This window comes from Equus caballus, chromosome 7 (assembly GCF_041296265.1).
Source record: "Equus caballus isolate H_3958 breed thoroughbred chromosome 7, TB-T2T, whole genome shotgun sequence".
NCBI classification, from domain to species: domain Eukaryota; kingdom Metazoa; phylum Chordata; class Mammalia; order Perissodactyla; family Equidae; genus Equus; species Equus caballus.
The window spans coordinates 81,441,602-81,462,704 of NC_091690.1; the positions used below are offsets into that span (position 1 = coordinate 81,441,602).

At 37.5% G+C, this 21,103-nt stretch overlaps 1 protein-coding gene across 8 annotated transcripts in view; it reads right to left on the minus strand.

The window, feature by feature from the left end:
* The window catches only part of SBF2 (SET binding factor 2), a 466,103-nt gene that overhangs the window by 46,361 nt on the left and 398,639 nt on the right, over positions 1–21,103 (minus strand). For all 8 annotated transcript variants that reach the window (XM_023646035.2, XM_070274751.1, XM_023646034.2 and 5 more), the window contains 8 exons: positions 19,854–20,026; positions 18,739–18,812; positions 17,064–17,259; positions 13,859–13,986; positions 12,448–12,623; positions 9,752–9,897; positions 7,554–7,752; positions 2,256–2,452 (listed from right to left, as the gene is read on the minus strand). In XM_023646035.2, the coding sequence (XP_023501803.1) occupies positions 2,256–2,452; positions 7,554–7,752; positions 9,752–9,897; positions 12,448–12,623; positions 13,859–13,986; positions 17,064–17,259; positions 18,739–18,812; positions 19,854–20,026 (1,289 nt within the window). The remainder of the gene's footprint in view (positions 1–2,255; positions 2,453–7,553; positions 7,753–9,751; positions 9,898–12,447; positions 12,624–13,858; positions 13,987–17,063; positions 17,260–18,738; positions 18,813–19,853; positions 20,027–21,103) is intronic.

A 21,103-nucleotide genomic window follows, 5' to 3' on the forward strand; every position in this document is an offset into this window, starting at 1 on the left:
TACTTCTTGATTGCCTCATCATCCTCCCAGAAAGAGCCCAGGTCTGGAAAACAGCAGAGGGCTATCTTTCCAAGCGCAGGTGTAGTTTCTCATTAGCCAAACAATTCAAAATGAAGATTCACAAAAGACATCATCTCCTTGATGATCTCCCCCAACCATCCCATCCATGCTACTGTTTGGGAGCAGAGGACAGAGTGGGTTCCCTTGGAATCCCAAAACAGGCAGAAGTGAGAACTTCCCAATACCAGTAGCTTTATTCCAATTCTGCCACATAGGCCTAACTGGGGACATGAACTTGTAGGGGTTTATTGTAGGAAGAGTGGAGGAAGATGGGCAGAAGACAGCAGCAGCTACTGCTAGATTCCCTGGTCCTTCTAAAAGATGGGCAAAAAGAGCCAGCCCTGATGGCCCAGCGGTCAAAGTTTGGCACCCTCTGCTTTGGCGGCCTGGGTTTGGTTCCTGGGTGTGGAACTACACCACTCGTCTGTCAGTAGCCATGTTGTGGTGGTGGCTCACACAGAAGAATAAGAAGAACACATGACTATACACAACTATGCACTGGGGCTTTGTCGGGGGAAAAGGAAGAAAAAAGGAGGAAGATTGTCAACAGATGTTAGCTTAGGGTGAATATTCCCCCTGCAAAATAAACAAATAAATAAAAAATAAAAGAGGGGCAAAAAGTATGCACAGATGGAAACAATTGTGAGAGCAATTTTGGGTTGGAGGGAGTCTCAGTGTGGTTTGTGTGGAGTAAAACAGTATCACTGAAATTGGCCCAGGCATTTTAAAGAGGCATCAGGAGGGACTCACTAGAAGGACAATAGATATTAACAAATTTTCTTACAATCTGAATAGGAAATAAAGAATTAGTAATATATTATTAGATTTTATCATCTTTAAGATGCCAATTATATTTTATAAACTTAAGATGTCATCAATTATAAGATGCACCATTATTTTATGTAATAAGAATAAAAAACTCTGCCACTTAAAATATGACATAATTCTTTCTGATCACATCAATTGTAAGATGCATCCTGATTTCAAAGCTATTAAAATGAGAAAAAATGTGTGAGCTCAAAAATATGAAATACAGTAAAATTATATTAGATTAAGAAAATGAAAAAACAGTGGAATAAAAAATTTTCAATTTTTCCAACCAACAGCTCAGTGATATGCTCACCCATGTTCCTGAGATGATTCACTCACTTTATGCAACTTACATCTGCTGTGTTCTATTATACCTACTATGTGGCTTGGAAAGATTCCTCAGGGCAGAAACAGTTAAAAGCCAAGTGCCTTCAATTACACCAATGTTGAGACTCTAAGCCAGGTGAATAATAATAATAATAATAGTAACAATAATAATAATAATAATATAGTGTTGTGTGTGTGCTTCCCTCAGTCAACTGAATGATCAAAAACACACTGGCCAACTTTTAACTTTCAGGAGGGAAATGGATGAGAATAAAGAAGAAATATTAAAAAGCACATGATTCTATCTGCTGAACCATAGAACTTGAGTTACCTCATTTCTAAAGAGATTGGATCTGATATCTTAGTGGTCCATTGTTTAATTTTATTGAGCATCTACTATAAGCTAGAAGTTATGAGGAAGGTCAGCAAAATATAGCTCTTGACTGACTTCAAGATCTCAGACATGGTGTTCAAAAATATCCTCAGAAAAAGAAACAGGAGCACTTACGATTTCTGTTTTCTGAAGTTTTTTGGCCACTGTCTAGCTTTCTAAAAACCTCTTTGCCTCTGAGCTCCTAAAGCAGCATTTTGGTCATTAGTTTGCTGACTTGTTTTTGTGTGTGCATGTGACTTGCAGGAACGAGAGAGGGTGTCTCATATCATGTGGGACAGAATCCCTACTTGCCTCTGAAGCTGCTAAATATATTTGGACGCTTCCCTGAAGAAAAGAAAAAGATTAGTATAATCTAGTTTCCATCTGTGGATACTCTGGTTTGTTGAAACGAAAATAGCCTAGAATCAAAGACTCATGTTAATTTCTATTAAAATCCAAAAATAGACAGACATGTTAAGTAAGATGTCAAATTCAAGGTGGAGTCCCATAGTGTCAGGTGTAGTTCCTGTTTAAGTTGTACATGTTGTATATAACACAGTGGAAAAGTCTACACGTGAGACACTTAATGAAAGGGCACAACTGGAATTCCCAGATTTTACTATCTTTATTTCTAGGAATACTCTGAAGTGAAAGGATCGTCATCATGCTGTAGAGAAATGCTTACCTGCCTGAGGGGAGTTCTGAGATTTGAAAAGACCGACTACTCCCTTCCCATGGAATCCTCCAGCTCGGAGGAGCAGGGTACTGCTTCTTGAGTTCTTCCAACACACAACAGGCAGGCGATTGTGTCGATAGCAGCGGGCTACTCTTGGTAAACTGCTGTCCTGTACAGCTTGAGGTACAACTAAAAGGCCAGGATAGCTTCAGGGACACGGAAGGGAGAAAGAACGATTTGGGTGGGTGAGGAGGGATGGGGAGAGGAGAAGGGAAGGGAAATGGGGAGAGAGAGAATACAAGAATATGAAAATCAAAATATGGTGATTTTCTAAGACTCAGAAACATATTGGTTGAAGGGTAAGACATATATTTCAAAACTTGGAATTTAGTTTCAACTCAGTTCTTCAGGGGTTCAGAAGAAAAGGCCTAGATGATGAAAACAGCTAACTCATCCACTAGTCTGCAGTTTTTTTGAAATAAGCCCCCTTCAGTGATACTGCAGACTTTTGCTGAATAACCTAAGCTTAGAAAATAAAAATGTTATATAGGATTATTAAAAAGGCCTCTGTTAAACTGATGATTTCCCTTGTCTCATATACTAGTTTTTGTCAGCTTGAAATAAAGATCTTAAGATGAACGTATTAACGTCAACTTTACAAGAATTACAAGTCAAACTGTCAACTCATTAGATTGCTGAATGACAACAGAGAATGGAGTACACTAATATTACACTGCCTGTGATGGTGAAAGGATTAAATATCAAAACCAAAGGACTTTTGATATGAGAACAATATGTTCAAGTGTCAAGGTGAGCTTAAATATTTTATTAACACTATGTGTTGATAATTAAAAAAAAGATTAGCTCATAAAGTTACAGGATATGATATTGGGAAAACAAAAAACAGACAAGAGAACCTTGTTTTTACAGATTAGTAAGTACAACAAGATAGGCAGGTTTCAGAGTCATTTCTTTCCTTTAGTTTATTTAGAAATAGTACACTAAAGAGATTTCACATTAATAACCTCTCGACTTCTGATCCCATATTTTTTGTGCATGTGGGTGATTTTTTTATTGTGGTAAAATACACCTAACATAAAATTTAACATTTTAATGATTTTTAAGTGTACAAATCAGTGACATTCAGCACATTCACCATATTGTGCAATCATCACAACTATCTGTTTTCCAGAACTTCTAATTCCTTAACTTGCTATAACCCACTGCTGAGGAAGGAGGAGGGAGAGGCAATCTAGTGTATGGTCATGTAAATCATAACCTTCCACGACTTTAGTGAATGCCAAACTAACCCTCCATACTCGACCAGAGATAACTTGGAGGCATTCTGAAAGCCTAGCATTTTGCTGCTTTAGGAAGTTATAGGCCGTATTTTTCTAATACTACAAACTGATAAGGAATCCTAACTGTAGACTAATCATTCACAAAGACTGGGAAAGCAGTTGCATTATTAGGGCCCTCTATTTCTAATTCCACTTTACTATCTGTTTTCCCCTGACTTGCTTCCAGATACAATGATTTTGTGTATTAGATAAGGGAGTAATGCTTAATGGCTTCAGGTGTCATTTCAGTAACTGGGAGACAAACAGCACACCCCTTCACTCCCTGTCCCCTATAGTGGCTGTCCTCTCCTTCCACAGGACACGAGCACCACAGACCATGCTCTGCTACACACAGGATCTAAGACCTTCCTGCTCTCAGGCATGGACCTGAGTGACAGCTGGATAGCCACTGGTGCTGGGGCAAACTGTTGAGCCCGAAGATCAACAGAAGCTACTTAGTACCAGTCTCACTGAGCAATGAAAGACACATCTATTTACCCTGCCACCTGGAGCCATCAGTCCTGGGCTCCACAGTAAGCCTCAAGAGGTAGACTGGGCTTCAGGAGTTGCTGTGGAAAGATTTTAATCAAAGAATAACACACTTACAAAAGCTCGAAACATAAGTGAAAGAACACAAAAAGAAATCTGTATCACTACCACCTAGGTCAAGAAATGGACCATTACCAGCATCCAATAAGATCCCTTTGTGTCTCCTCCCAATTACCCTCTCTCCCTCCTCCTCCAAGATTATCACTATCCTTGACTACCAACAACATGGATGAGTTTTGCCTGATTTTGAATTTTAGAAAAAAGGAACCAACAGGATTTATTCTTTCGTGTCTGGCTTCTTTTGCTCAACATTATGTCTGTGAGATTCATCCATGTTATTGTATACAGCTGCAGTTTGCTCATTTTCATTGCTGTATAGTATCTCACTACGTGATCACACTACTATTTATTTATCCATTCTTCTATTGTCAACTTTGAGTAGTTTCTAGTTCTTGACTATGTAAGAAGAATGTTGCCATGAACATCCTTGCAGATGTCTTTTGGGAGCACAAATGCATTTCCACTGGAAATTCTACTCCATCTAGGAGCAGAATATTTTTTTTTTAAAGATTGGCACCTGAGCTAATATCTGTTGCCAATCTTCTTTCTTTCTTCTTCTTCTTCTCCCCAAAGCCCCCCAGTACATAGTTGTATATTCTAGTTGTAGGTCCTTCCGGTTGTGCTATGTGGCACACCACCTCAGCATGGCCTGATGAGCAGTGCCATGTCTGCACCCAGGATCCAAACTGGCGAAATCCTGGGTTGCTGAAGTGGAGCATGTGAACTTAACCACTCAGCCACGGGGCTGGCCCCAGGAGTAGAATTTTATTAGATCTAATTTCATTCAATATTAAACATCTAGGAGTAAATGCTTATTAGATGCTGGTAGACAGCTTTCCAAAGTTGTTTAACCAATTTACAGTCCCACCAGCAATAATCAAGAGTTCCATTTGCTCGACACTCTTACTAGCATTTTGTATTGTTGGTCCTCTAAATTCGAGCCATTTTTGCAGGTATAAAGTAGTCTCATTGGGGCTTTAATTTGCATTTATCTGAAGAATAACAGGCTGAGCATCTTTTCAACCTATTCTTTTCTTGGCTGCCACAATATCCTCTTTTATGAGGTGCCTGTTTAAGTCTCCTGCCACTTTTTATTGCCTTTTTACTTTCTTAATGTTATCTTCTTATGTACAGAAGTTCTTAATTCATCAATCTTTTACTTTATGCATTGTGCTTTTCCTGTCCTAAGAAATCTCTCCCTACTTCAAGGTCATGAAGATATTCTCCTATCTTCTAGAAGCTTTGTTTTAGCCTTTTACATGTAGATCTACAGGATCAATGGGGTGTAAAGTAGGGGTCAAAATTTTTTTTTTTCTCATATGGATAGCTAGCACTATTTGTTGAAAAAACATCTTTTATCCACTGCTCTTAAGTGCTATGTTTATTTTCAATTAAGTGTTCATATATGTTGAACTGTTTCTATATTCCGTATTTTGCTCCAAATGATCTGTTTGTCTATCCTTGCGCCAATCCCATAGTGTCTTAATTACTGTAGCTTTATAAAAAGTCTTAATATCCTGTAGTGTTATTCTATAACTATCCTGACTACTCTTAGTCTTTTGCATTTTTATATAACCCTTAGAATCATCTTTTCAATTTCTGTAAACATTTTGCTGGGATTTTGATTGGGACTACATTGAATCTATAGATCAATTTCTGGAAAAATTATAGTTTTAGAGCACTGACTATTCTAATCCAAGAACATGAAATATCTATTTATATCCTTAAATGATCCTCAATATGATTCTGACTGTTCCGTGTAGAGGTCTTATACATCTTTTATTAGATTATTCCTAAATATTTAAGGTTTTTTAGTGGTAACTCTAAATAGTATCAGTAGTACCAAAATAACATCACTTAAAATTTCACTTTTTAATTATTTGTTTTTGGTATATATATGACTAATTTTTGTATAATGACCTTGTACCAATGACCTTACTAAGTTCACTTGTTAATTTTAAAAGTTTATCTGTAGATTCCTTCAGATTTTCTATATATACATAATCAAGCAATCTGTGAATAATGATAGTTTTCTTTCTTTTCAATCTTTATACTTTTTATTATTTACTTTTCTAGTTTTTCTGCACTTCCTAGGGCTTCTAGTGCAACACTGAATACAAGTGGTGATAGTGGGCATTCTTGTCTTGTCTTGATCTCAGAGTAAAAGTTTTCAATATCTTAGCATTAATTAAGTTTTGCTGTAGGATTTTCTTAGACACTTACTAGATTAAGGAGCTTGCCTTGTATTTCTAACTTGCTAAGAGCTTTTTTTTTTAATCACTAAGGTATATTATGTTTTATAAAATGATTTTCCGTATATAATAAACATATTTTCCCTCTTAATTCTTTTAACGTGGTAAATTATACTGATTACCTTTCAATTGTCAAGCCAGTTCTGTATTCTTATAATAAACTCCACTTGGTCATAATTGTGTGTGAAATGAACCTTTGTCATTATGAATCATCCTTCTTTACTGCTGGTAAAATCTACTTTGATATTCATGTAGTGACAACAGCTTTTGTAAAGATAGTTTTGCATGGGGTATTTGTTCTGTTCTTTTACTTTCAACCTTTTTATATTCTTGTATATTAATATATCCCTTAAAAGCAGCATAAAGCTCTAAAAAAATTCTAACAATCTTTTTCTTTTAGCTGGAACATTTAGTCAACTTATAAGTAACGTAATTACTGATATATTTGAATTTAAATTTACCATGTTACTATTTGCTTTCTATTTGTTCCACCTGTTCCACATTCCCTTTTCTCTCCTTTCTAGCCTTCTTTCGGAGTATTTTTTATTATTCTATTTTCTTCCTTCCAATAGCTTGAGGGACATATATCATCACAAATGCTTTATATAACAAGTGTTCTAATAAGTGGTCTATTAAAATTTTATTTTGTTTCTGACAGACTGAAATGGTAAGTGAGGCCTGTTTTCTCACTGGCAGGCATGATTTCGATAGCAAGCTTCCCAGACAGCAGGACATCACACCCCTGACACCACCACTTACACTCACCTACAAAGAGAAATGTGTTAGAAAGACAGAGTATTCAGGAAAACTACTGCGCACTCAACAGAATCACAGCCTTTCAGGACTTAATGCAAAATTTTTCTTTGACCCAAATCTCAAACTATATTCCCAACTTGTTTCTCAAGTTTCACATCGTTATTTGTAAATTTAAATTGTCATTTAAAATGAAATAACTGTAGTGCTTCCAGAACACCTATCTCTGGGGACCTTGCTCTTATTTTCTGGCATTTTCCTCTCTCTCTGGGCTACAGATGCAAATAGCCCATTCAAGACTCAAAGAGAAGAAAGGAAAGAAGGTCTCCCTTTGGAGCCCATAACAGTCTTACCTCCGGCAGAGTGAATACATCCTGTTGGAAGCAGTGATTCGAAAATACTCTGGTTTTGAGCGAGAAGAGCTGCCACTTATGGTTCCCAAACCTAAACGCTGATAGTCTCTGAAACAAGCTTTTTCCACTAACTGTTCCATTGTGGACTTCTCGGAGGCCTTCAGAGTGGTGCTTGTGGGGAGTTCGCTGTCATCTGAAACTGGGATGGCAGAAACAGGTTTGGGAGAAATGATAGAGCTCAGGAAAGGATTAAAAACTTTCTTTTGAAAGGATCCTTAAACCAAGAGAGATTTATATTAGGGCCACAGGGACACTGTGCATCACAAAGTAAATCATATAACCTCTACGAGGAGGAGTCATTATGCTCAAACACAAATTAAAATTGCAATGGATAGTCAGGAAATAAGACATCAGGAGCTCAATTAACTCAAAATGTCAGAGAAATTAACCCATATTTTTCTGTTTCAGTCAGGCTTGCTTATCAATGCCAAAGTGTAGTGACTTCTATTTAGGACTCTATAGAATAAACACTCAAACTTTGTCAGAGGCTAACCCATCAGTAAAATTAATATTTAATACAATCGCCACACAAATTCATCACCCAGGTTTCAGTTAACTTTTCAGAACATAAACTTTTATTAGAAATTTCTAGATTAAGCAGAAGTTCACTAGCGGGAAAAGACCTTTCTTAGAGAGGCATGAAGAAGTTATACTTTTTTGTGGAAATATTTTTGTCAGAGGATGTGGTATACATGGGAAACTCCCTCACAATTTTGCAATCACAGGTTACAGAATCCTTTAAGATTTTAGATGTGGAAGAATTTACACAATAATCAAGTATTTTAGAGAGGATTAGAAAAAACTCCCAATTTTCCTAATTGGTACTGCATGTTCCACCTAAAAAATTCCATGTTAAAAACTGTCCTAATTTATTTTTAAAGTGAGAGAAGTCAAATTAAGCTTTTGAAGTTTTTGGAAATGTGCCCCAAATTTTAACGTGAAAAGGAAGAATATGGCTCTCTTCCATTAACAGGGAAAAAAGAAAAACCTAACAGCTTATCTGTACAAATAAAAGACTTCGTATTTTAGTTTGTGAACTTCACAGTGCAAATACATTATCAGGTATCAGTTTTGTGTTGACCTTTTATTTTCAGAGGAGCAAAGAACATTACATAATTTGGTCTTTAGGTGGACTATCATAGAATAGTTTGGTTCTGTGAAATCACAAAAACTTCAGATTAGAAGAGTCCACAGTGAAGGGTAGCAGTAAATGTTTTATAGCTTTCCTTGTGTGAGGAGGCCAGGGTTCCAACAAACAGTCCTTTCAAGTAATGCAATGGTGGGTCTTTCATCGCCCCTAGAGGCAAGCTTGTAGTACACATAGTGAAATGAGACCTTCAGCCAGTGATCTCTCTAAAGATGAAGTTTCTTTCTTTAAAATACTGTTGTTGTTGTTATTATTAGTAGAAGAAGGAGTAGTTGTATAATCACTGGCAGTTGATTCTAACATCCTGAGAAGCAAAAAGGGTGCAATTCATGCTGTCTCCCATTAGATCAGATTCTTGCTAGTGTTACTTCCATACGCATACTTGATAGTGGGTTAAAGAATAAAAAACAATCAATAAGACATTTTGCTCCCGGTTTTCTGCCTCTATTTTCCCAACTGAGAGGTAGCTTAACTTCCCAGATTCTGTTCTTTTAAATATTTAGCAGACTTTTTTCTCTTATCTAAGAACCCCTTCATCTCAGGTCCCCCACTTTGATTAAGAGCACCCACAATGTTCTTATCCAAACCCAAAATCTTCAGCTTCAAATATGCAGTGTCCTTATTTCCTTCTTCCTATTCCATAACAATAAGATACAGGTGACTACTTCACATCTAAATTTCCTGTACAGTGGGTTTCTTTCTTTCTCTCTTTGATAAAACCCACATAACCATGGCCAATTAGCTCTATGGATTTAGTAAAGGGGGAGAAGTGGAATATCACAAAATCTTATCTGAACAATGGAATATTGGGAAAATAAAAATTTTTTTTATCCAGTTCTGAGAAGCTAGTAAGTGCCTCCAATCTTCTTATTAGACCTAGGTTTTCGTGAGTCAAAGTTTAAGCGCAACTCCGTCTTAGTTTTTTATTTTTATTCATAAAAGTAGAAAAAATAAAGTTGATTCACGAAGGAAAAAAAGAGTTGTCACATACCAGATACGTCATCTTCTTCATTCCATCCAGGACGATTCACTCTCTCTTCCACAATTGTCCCTGTCCTCCTCTTCAATAAATACTGCCGCCCAATTGTCATTTTCCCTGCCCTTTTGGCACCTTTCACAATTGTTTTTGAGAAGGTGCTACAAATCATAAAACCAAAGAGAATGCCAATTTATTATGAAGATATCACTTATATTTTTTGATACCTACATAGTTCAATTTGTTTCTTCTCCATTCCCACAAGCCACCATTATTGACCAGAACTTCATTAAGCCTCTCCTTTAGATCACTTTTTACATAATAGCAGACTAATTTCCTATAAAACACTGTTGTCATTAGGACACTGTTTTAGGCAAAAAGTGCAAGAACCTAGATGACATAAACTACTTACCACCCCAAATCTAAACTCCCTGGTTTGGCTTTTTGGTTGAGCACACCCCTAACCCACTCTGGGTATCCATGCCACTGCCTCCACCCGTCCCCACAAGCCATGCCTGTGGCAGTCCTCCTGCATGGAAAGCCAGACTGTCCCCTTCTCTACTGATTCCAACTCTCTTTCTACTAACTCATAGGCTTCTGTCTGAGATTGTATGACAATTAGAGTTGGCAACACCTTTACTTATTTCTTAAATGTCTTAAGTGTATGTGTGGTGTCCTGCCTTCTGATGCTATAAACCTTCTGAGAAATAGAAAAGAGTAATATAATTCCCCTTTTTGAGAGGAGAAAAAAAGAGGAAATCAGCAATTTGAGTATCCTTTTGAGAAACAGCTTTAATTAAAGGGAAGCTAGGTTGTAAATTACTTGGACCTAAAAATACTTTATTTAAACAGTTTACCTTTTCTTGCTGATAGAACATCCGGGTACAGAGTATTTACAATGCACAGAATTAAACAAAGGACCTATTTCCTGAATGATCATACTGAGACGGAGGTTTTAAGTAAGACTGTTTTTTATTGTGCTCTTCTCTACCATAAAGAAGAGACCTCTTTCTGTTTTCCTGGCATTTGGTGAAAGGTGATAAGAATTCTTTTATTGTCATACAGTTTTACCAGACCCTGTTTTAAGTCATCTGAAATGTAACTCTGAGGGTTATGAAACATGTTTTAGATAATTGTTAGAAATTTCAAAATATTGGTATTTCCTAAATTAAACCTATTGTAAATCACTTCAGGTGTAACAATATAAACTCAATGGGATTTCTGAAATTTTATTCCAGCTAGAGCTATATCCTTTGTTTTAAATACACAAAACAATTCTAAGATATTTTAAATTTTAAATTTGCTATATCTCTGTTGCAGCTGGATAGAATAAGCTTGATATAATAAACTTAATTATATATATTATACATGTAATTTTCCCCTAATAGTTTCTAAACATAAAACACCATACAAATCTTTGTTTGTTCCATAGAGGGCTAGGATAAAATATTATAGGTCCCTCTGTGACCCCACAGTGCTAAAATGAGAAGCTTGGCTCACTGTCATAAATACCTAGGAAGCTGTTCTTGTTTCAGCATACCATTCCTGGATATGTGTGTTCTCCTTTGCTTACCAGGTAACAGTGGCACAGGTGGCTAGCTATGCAATCGAGAAACGACACAACATCTGGAACCTCACCTCTTCTATAACCCCCAGCATACCTCACTTTCAGGCAAAGGATAAGCCTTTTCTCCAAAGTCTGTAGAGCAATTCCTAATCTGTAATTTATACTGGCAGATGCTCAAATTACATTAATTTCAGGTAATTAATGAGGAGTGACTTGAAATTTTAGCCCCTATATTTTATCACTAAATGAAGAGAATTTTAAAGCAATTCTAACTTTGTAATAACTAAAATTTAAAGTTTCAACATAAATTCCTAAAAATTTTCATCAGAAAATGAGGGTTCCTAAAGGAATATGACAACTAAATGCAATGCCTGATCCCAGATTGGATCCTGTACGAGGAAGGAAAAAAAGTAGCTATAAAGGATCATAAGCAAAATTTGAATATGAACTTTGGGTTAGATAAAAGTTTTATACCAATTAAATTTCCTGGTATTGATTATTGTACTGTGGTTATAAAAGATAATGTCTTTGTTCATAGGAAATATATTGACGTATTTCAGGATAAAGGAGTATCTATATAACTCAAATGGTTTAGAAAAATATACATATGTCAATTATACTTCAATAAAAAATACATATGAGAGAGAATGATAAGGAAATGGAACAAAACATAAACAATTGGTAAATCTGTGTAAAGGGTATATAGGAATTCTTTGTACTATCTCGTAACTTTTCTGTAAGTTTCACATTGTATCAAAACAAAAAGTTACAAAAAAAGAAAGAGAAAAAGTCTCCCATCTCTAGATCAAAGCAAAACTGTCTTCTAGGCCCGAATATTAATGAAAACTGAAAGGAGTGCTCAAAGACAGAAAGTGATCAACAAGGGAAAAGGGGAAAACAGAATTTCACATTCTAAAAATGCATCAAGAGCAATGGACATCATAGTCAAAGCCTCTTGTAGCTTTTAGTTTTTGAAACTTGCCACACACATCAGTGCCACTGTCCCATCAGTTTCTGAGCTTGGTCCAAGGGGCTTGACAGAATGGCAAGCAAAAAGAGCAGTCCCTTACACAGTGACCCAAAGGACAGGCGACTTCTCACAGCCAATTACGGAGGCCAGAAATGAAGAAATCCGACTTCTTACCGAAAGGAAGTGTTCTTTTCCTTCTGTTTGGGTAAAATTATTTGTGGGGTAGTTTGTCCAGCAGCAAAAGCAAAGGTGGTGAAAATGGACTGAGGATAACGGAACTTCATCAGCTGTTTCTTAAAGATCTCTACTACTTCTGGACTCACTTCTTCATCAAATGCTACTTTAATCAACTATAGACAAAGAGATTAAACACATCAGAAGCATTAAGGATTTCCAGATAACTTCCCCCTAAATTACTGAAATAGCAGAAAATAACAATACTAAATGTCAAGAGTTTGGAGATTGAAGGGATCTTGGATATTATGCAATATAACTTTTTAATTTAAAAAATAAAAAAGGCTCAAAAAGTTTTTCTTGCCATAGATGGTTAGGTGGCAAGGAAAATCATGTATCTTAAACTTGGGTTTCTTTAAGATTACCTTTTCTATGATGGGATAGAGAAATAAACTTACAGCGATTAAGTAGGAAACATGTCCTTCTCATTTCTCAACTGTTGGTTCTAGATAGGGAATTTGGCCTGATAAGGTCTCTTCCTATCCAGAGATACTATAAATCTAGGAAGAAAAAATCCAGTTTGACTAGACTCCTAAGCAGTATGACCAGGCAATACTCTAGTTCAGAGTCCTTTGGCAGTTGGAACAGTGAAGAAATCCCTAGGAGGTCACTGCTCTCAGGTGTTGGGGGAAGGCCTGGAGCCTAGAGATGAGCAGCCTCACATTTCACACAATCAGCACGCAGAGGTACTAAGGCATGGCTTCTTGACTGGAAGGACTGAAGCAAGAATTGGAGCCCCTGCAAATCCGAGGAGTCAGAAACAAGGCATGAAGAACAGGAAAACAAAATGTCACAGACTGGGAGTTGTACAAAAGGCAAAAACTAAGAAAAGATCACTCTTCCAGTGTCTGGTTTAAATAGTACTTCCATGAGTTCTGATATGTGCACAGCCCCCCGGAAAACGCTCTGCTTTATTAGGGGTGATTTAGTGAGAATCAACAGTACTTTAGCCCCAGCTATAATTCTGAGTTTTACTTCTTTCGCAGAAGAGCCACAGGGTATTTCCTTCTGAAACAAATGCCAAGAGAATTGCTTTCTGTCTATCTAAAGGCTTTATCAAACACAAACTGAGGAATGACGTGGCAGAGAGCAACAGTCAACTGTGTGCGTCTGAATTTCTAAGATCACTAAATATTGACAATCTGTTGGCACTCTGAGTTGGCCAAGGGGCTCAGGAAATGAGGGATTAAATCCAAGACTGTTCACGAGTTTACTCAGTTGAAGATTACCCTCTCAGACCCTCTGAGCCTCCTCATCCTCTAACTTCTGACTACGTGACCACAGAAAGTGCCTATGACGTCATTTGTAGAAAACTTCTGAATAGTGGAAGAATGGCTCCCTTTCTTCATACCTGAAAAGATGCTGATGTGATCTGCAGTCCTTCTTGCATGTTCTGCTGCAGCTGGTTCTGCATTGTGATCTTCTTCTCCTTGGTGATGGAGGCAATGGGAAAACTACGCACAACTGTCTGCTCACCAACTACAGGAAGACAGGACACAGACTCAGTAACAGTACTTTACAGCTCATTCCTAGAGTCTCTGCTGCTCATTTGATCAGCCTTTGCTGGAGAAATGTACCTGGAGGGTACAACACCCAGGAATGCAGTGAGAGAAAATGCCATGATTCTAGAATTGCGTTCATTAACTTTATTGCGTGGCAATTCAATCCTGAGACACAATCCTTTCCCAGAGTGAAGGATCTGTCACAACCCTCCTGCCTTTGTTCTATTTCCCAAACCTATGTGTGCCACACAAGATCACCTGGTTTAAGACACTCTTAGAGGAGGTTTTATACAGAAAAAATAAGTATCTTAAAACATTGAAAAGACACCTACGATATTTAACATAAGAATAAAGCAAAAGAGAAAAAGTCTTTAAGCTTGTTTCCGTATGTGGTAAAAGGTGCTATACTATGTATATGTGCCTTCGGAAGATATAGGCCTGGGCTTAGGCCCAAGGTTTTTAGGAGTTTAAATATTAAAGCAAGAAAGGGAAAAACATAAATAATTATTTATCAACTAGCTGAGGTTGCGAGGATGAGGCTCTAGGAAAGCAGCAGCATCCCTGAAGCCTCGCCTGGGGCTACAGCTCCCCGTGGAGAGGAGGGCCACATGCAGAACGCAACAACGGCTAATCGGCTCCTAGGTTTGAGGGGGCAAGGTTTTACATATTTCAGAAAGGGAGAAGATTTCTGCATGCTAGATGGCTAGAGAATGGTTCCTGGAAGAAGTGAGAGGAAGGTGAGCTTTGAAGAGAGTGTAGGTTTGGATTTGCAGAGGGGAAGAGGAAGGCATTTCAGGCAGTGGCACAAGGAACAGAACAGGGGCAGCAATGGGCAAGGCCCCTCTGCTAGTAAGCCAGAGGGGGTGAGATTTGAACTAGGTTTCTCTGACTTTAGAGCCCATACGTTTATCCACTTATCATCATCGGAATTCCTCATTCCCTGGACCTGTCAATTCCTAACCTGGAAAATTCTGATCATCTTCTTATGTTAAGCTCATACCCAGAGGCTAAACAAAATCGGGATGTACACAGGATTTAAGTTCTAGGATGTATTAAACAACCTATGCTTATATAACACATGTAAAGTTATTTCTATGTGTCATTAAAAGAGAAATTTTACATTGAAAAATCTTTTTTTTTTTTTTTTTGAGGAAGATTAGCCCTGAGCTAACTGCTGCCAATCCTCCTCTTTTTGCTGAGGAAGACTGGGCCATCCTCCATGCCCATCTTCCTCTACATTTTTTTTTTTAATATGTGGGACGCCTACCACAGCATGGTGTGCCAAGCGGTGCCATGTCCGCACCCGGGATCCGAACTGGCGAACCCTGGGCCACCGAGAAGCGGAACGTGAGCACTTAACCACTGTGCCACCAGGCGGCCCCCTACATTAAAAATCTTAAAAAGAGAAATAAAATACAAGAGAAATAAAAAGGTTTTCTTTGATAAAAATAATTTTCCTGGAATGTGAAATTATCCCAAAAATTGACAGGAAAAAACAAGAGAACAATACAACCTTTCACAGTAAGTACAGCTTTGATTTATTTAAAAGAAATAAATTTGAGCAATTTAAATGACCAAGTATTCACATATTTATATACCCAAAGTATATGTTTACAGCCACTGAGCTCACAAAAGTTATAGTACAAAAAAAATTATAAGTACTGGAATTTAGTTTCTTTTGCAAATATACTTGCTTTCAAATACAAATGTAATTTATGTATAGTAATATAACAAGAGAAGGATGAGAAATTTTGCTCTATTTCTTACTTTTTTCCAAAATGAGCACAACTATTCTTATAGATTCATTTTGTTTATTGAATTTTGTGAGCTTTTTGCTTATTAGATGGTAAGCAATCTTTTATGACCAAGATAATAAACCATCTTCATTCTATCCAAGCAAGGAATTATACAATTCTGAGATTTTAAAGATAATACATTTTATACATCTGAATCCCACTGTCTAACAAAATGCACAGCACATAGCACATACTCATCAAATGCTACTGGATGAATAATTTCAGATGAGGAAGGAATTTTAGTGACCATTTATCCCAATAGTTCTCACTCCTCAGTAGGCATCACCATCGTTTCTGGGGCCTAAAAATACACAGATGCCTAGGTCTCCCCACTCCTAGAATCTTATTCTGGATTCAAATTCAATCGTTTGAGGGTTAGGTCCAGAAACCAGTATTTTTTTTTTTTTTAAAGCTTCCCAGGTAATTCAAATATGCAGTCAAGGCTGAGAACAATGAATTATCACCAATCAAGCCCAATTTCCTAATTTTGTAAAAGAGGAAGTGGAATCTCAGAAAGGTTAGAGGACCTCCTTAAAATATCAAGATTTGTCAACAGCAACCTAAAGCTGAGCTTCTGGATTTGGAGTCCAACAATTTTACTCAAAATCTTGTAGGCTTTTCCTATCAACCAGAATAGTTTATATAGAGACTATAGTGATTAAAAAAAGATAATTCAGACTTGATAAGGCATGCTATTCCTTTCTAATATAGAAGATTATATAGCGTAGTGGAAAACAGAAGTTGAGAGAGTTTAGTGGATAGAAAAGAAGTTGTCTGCTAAGAGGGAAATGAGGTTAGTTGAAATAGGATGAGAGGGAAGTGGAGTTAGTTGGTTAGTGCTGTACAACCCTGTGATGCTTAACACATCCTTCCACAGAAGGGATCATGTATCTGGAAAACCTTAGCCTTACAGTTAACTGTAGGACTTGGAAAGGTGGGACAAGTCAGCAGGGGACATTGTTAGCAGCTAGACACTGCGAATATCCCTATGTCACAAGATGCCGCCTCATGAATTATGATCATTTCAGTGAATGAACCCATGATTTACTGTTTAGAAGATACCCTTGGTTCTGCTGGTAAGAATCTATGATCCAAATTATCATTAGCTTTGACAGATGAAAGAATTCTAAAAAATACCTATGTGGCAAAAGGCTTACTCTGAATCTGAAATGATCTGCAAATCACTGTACACACATGGAATCAAGACCTCATGCTGCACACAGATATCCACAATCCGATGGTGTAAGATGAAACATACCTAGCTGATCGTGGGGAGTCCCTCTGAACAGAATTCTGTATGTGGTGAGGAACAAGGCTCCTTCTGCCGGCAGCAGCTGAGGGCCTCCAAGAAGGCCTCCGGTGGCTTCTTCTCTTCCGTCAGGATCCAGGAGGACTCGAAGACCTTCACAAACAACTTCTTCTCCTGGCAGTAGAGCAGGTCTAAGAATCTTGGGCTAACAACAGAGAAAGTATTTTAAACACAGCTCTCGTGGGTTTCCAACACTTAGACCACGGTTAACTTTTCAGTCACAGACCTAAAAACTTGAGCCACATTTCCCAGGTAGCCAAATGAGAAAACAGATTTGGGAAGAGGCAGAAATAACATTTCTGCATCTGAATGTAAAAAGATTCTTTGTAGCATTGCTTATTAACAGTAAAATCACTGGAAATTACTAAAATGTTTGAAACATCTATTCAATGGAACATTTTGCAACCATTAAAAAAAAATGACATGGATCTATATATGTTAACATAGAAAGATATCCAGAATACATTGTTAAGTAAAAAAGAAAGTTGCAAACCAGTATGTTTATTATGATCCCCTTTTTGGAAAAAGAAAACAAACTGTAAGGATATGAATCAAACTGTTAAAGGTGGTGCTATCATGATTAAGCGTAGAGGTGGGGTGGGAGGACCATGGGGGATTTTCACTTTGTACAATACTTACTTCTTTAATGTTTCAATTTTATACAAAGAACACTGTTACTTTTGTAAACTGAAAAGGCAAGTACTTAAAAAAATGGATGCATCTTTAAAAAGACCTGCCTTTCTTGGCCTCTATTGAGGATTAATACAATAAATGGCCAAATAATGAACATTTACCTATCTTGGGAAATAAGGAACCATATGATAAACTCCTCTAAAGAGTTCAGTGTTAGGAAAAAAAAAAATCCATCTCTCCTGAAGATCTAATATGCTTATTTTTTACTAAGCGTAAAAACTACATAAATCAGGAGTATTCCTTCTGTTGGCTCTAGGAAGCTCAGAGCTAAATGTAAAGCCAACGTATAATGATCGCTGTGTCTCAGATTTCTGATAGAATTATCTTTCCTATCCATCTGGCTTCTGATTTCTCCTTTGAATTTACTTTTACTAGTTATATCGTATAGGTAAGAGGGTCCTGAACCTTAGTCCACAGACTGGTGCCAGACAAGCTGCAAAATAATCCCCTGGGAGGCTTGTTAAAGTACAGATCCCCAGGCCAGATTCCAACTGCTCTCCGATTGTGGGGGCTGGGGTGGGCTTCAGGACTCTCAATGTCTAACAGACTTTCCAGATGCTTGTGATAATGTGCTTGTAATATATACGGATTCAGGAACCTGCTGTTTTTATGGTAACTGCCTTTTTTGGGAAGTAGGCAGAGCATAAAATCTTGGCTTGGAAGTTACAATGTTCATAATTTATGCCCTGGATGCAAAAGTAGACTCAACAAGAGGTTATTGTTGCTCCTTTGTTCAATCCACTATTCTACTTCAGTGTCCTTTTTATTAGGATCTACATGATAAACTCCTCTGAAAGTTTAATGTATCATTAAAATTGGAGTTGGTCTCTGTACAAGGTTAGGAGAGGGTACTTCCTGGGGCACAACAGTCTATTGTTGCTGTTTTTAAGAAGCGATGTTATGCCCTGAAAGCATGTACTGTAATAAATACCTTCTGTATAGGCGGCAGTCTTCTACTCTCTCGATGCACTGCTTCCAGGCTCTCAATGTGCATAGCTACAATTCCTAGGGGAGTCAGAGTATTCAAAATGAAAGAGCAAAAACAAGAAGAATTAAAACAAATTCTGGATATTTTACAGTTAAAAACTATCAGAGTTTAGTGGTTCCTCAAAAAGTTAAACATAGGGGGCCAGTCCTGTAGTGTACTGGTTACATTCAGCGCCTTCTCCCTCAGCGGTCCAAGCTCCTGGGTTTGGATTCTGGGTCTGGACCTATGCCACTTGTCAGCCATGCTGTGGCAGCGACTCACATATAAAGTGGACGAAGACTGGCACAGATGTTAGCTCAGGGTTAATCTTCCTCAGCAAAAACAAAAAAACTAATTAACAGAATTACCATATGACCCAGCAATTCTACTCCTAGGTACATATCCAAAAGAATTGAAAATAAGGACTCAAACAGATACTTGTATGTGAACATTTATAGTAGTACTATTCACAATAGCCAGAAGGTAGAAACAACCCAAGTGTCCATCGACAGAAGAATGGATAAACAAAATGTGGTGTATCTATATAATGGAATAGTATTCAGCCATAAAAAGGAATGAAGTTTTGATACCTGCTAGAACATGGATGGATCTTGAAAACATTATGCTAAGCGAAATAAGCCAGATACAGAAGAATAAATATTACATGATTTCACTTATATGCAATATCTAGAATAGGCAAATTCATAGAGATAGAAAGTAGATTACAGGTTACCAGGGGCTAGAGGGTGGAGAATGAGGAGTTATTTTTAATGGGTACAGTGTCTGTTTGGGGTGCTGAAATGTTTTGATAACAGATAGTGGTTATGGCTTCACAACATTGTGAATGGAATTAATGCTACTGAATTTGATACTTAAAATGGCAAATTTTATGTTATATATATTTTACCACAATTTAAAAATATTAAAAAAACCCTAATCAGGACATACATGAATAGCATGGCTGAACTACTAGAAGACAAATCTTGCAGGTGTTATGCTGGAAAAAGCAGACCCATAAGAACAATTTTTACTCAACTATCTCCAATATTCTAGTTCTCTAATATCTGCAAAGTTATTACCTGGTATCATGCAATGAAGGCTTTTGATGTGATCCTGAGTAACTCCACTTTCTGTACAAACCTTGTCAATAAATCTGGTAATGAAACGCACAACAGAATTGGCAATGTCATTATTCTCCGAATCCTCAAAGCCACTTTCTGTGTCATAGCTCTCGGCTACACTTCCTGCAATACTAAGAAAGTCAAGGAAAGAAATCATGGTCAGTACTCAAATGTAACAAGTGACTACTACATCACAGTCAATTTCCTTAGCAATTTAAACTTGCTGGAAGAGACGCATACTCAAAGAGAAGGCGCACTTAACTCCATGGCTCCTTTATAAAGTGAGAGCACTGAAACACGATATTCTACTGCCCACATTTGGAAGCTACTGTCAGGCACTGTCCTTTGGACTCGTATTTGTTTTTGTAAGGAATACCTTCTGTCATTCTCCTAAAAGAACCTTAGGGACCACAGAAAATAAAGCAAAAAGGGACTTTTTCATTTATAATCTGATACTTGAACCTTCCCCAAAAAACCATGTCCTCCCAAGTTAATTACCACACAGAGCCAGACAAAGTAATACGGCTAGCTTTGGCCTTTGGCCACTGAGGGGCATGTTTCCTGGTAGGCAAAGTAAAAGAACTTTTTCCAGTAAATAGGATATTCTTCCAAATGGAAGAACCAAATTGTCCTATGAATGCTTCTCTTGCCAATGTTTCTCTCTCTCTGAGAGAGTCACAATCCTTTTGGTCACTCTGAAGCCATCATTCTTCTGTAGGTGATGAAGTCATGCAAGATAAGGGGATAAATGTGAAAGGGAGCGGATGTGCAAGCTCAATCCCGGCCCTTCTTGCTTATTCAGTTCACACTATTCAACACATATTCCTGTCTCCTGTGCCTTCCTTTAGACTGCTAATCACGGAGAAGACTCATTAGCCTGTTCTAACCTACTCAGTTCTCTTTTCTCCAAATCCAACCACATTAGCTGAATCAGTGTTGAGGTAAACCTAAGCAGTGAATATGGCCATCACATCATCCCAAGCGTTAAAGAACTGAGATGTGTTATCCACTCAATATGTAAATCAGGTTTTGGAAAAATGCCATGAGAGGAAAAATGCAAGGTAGGAGAAAGAGTGATGGACATGCTGCTTTAGATGGGAAGTCAGGAAGGCCTCTCTGGGTAGGTGACATTTGAGCAGAGAACTAAATGAAGTGAGGAAGTGATTCTTGTTACTATTATACGGAGAGTATTCCAGATAGCAGGAACA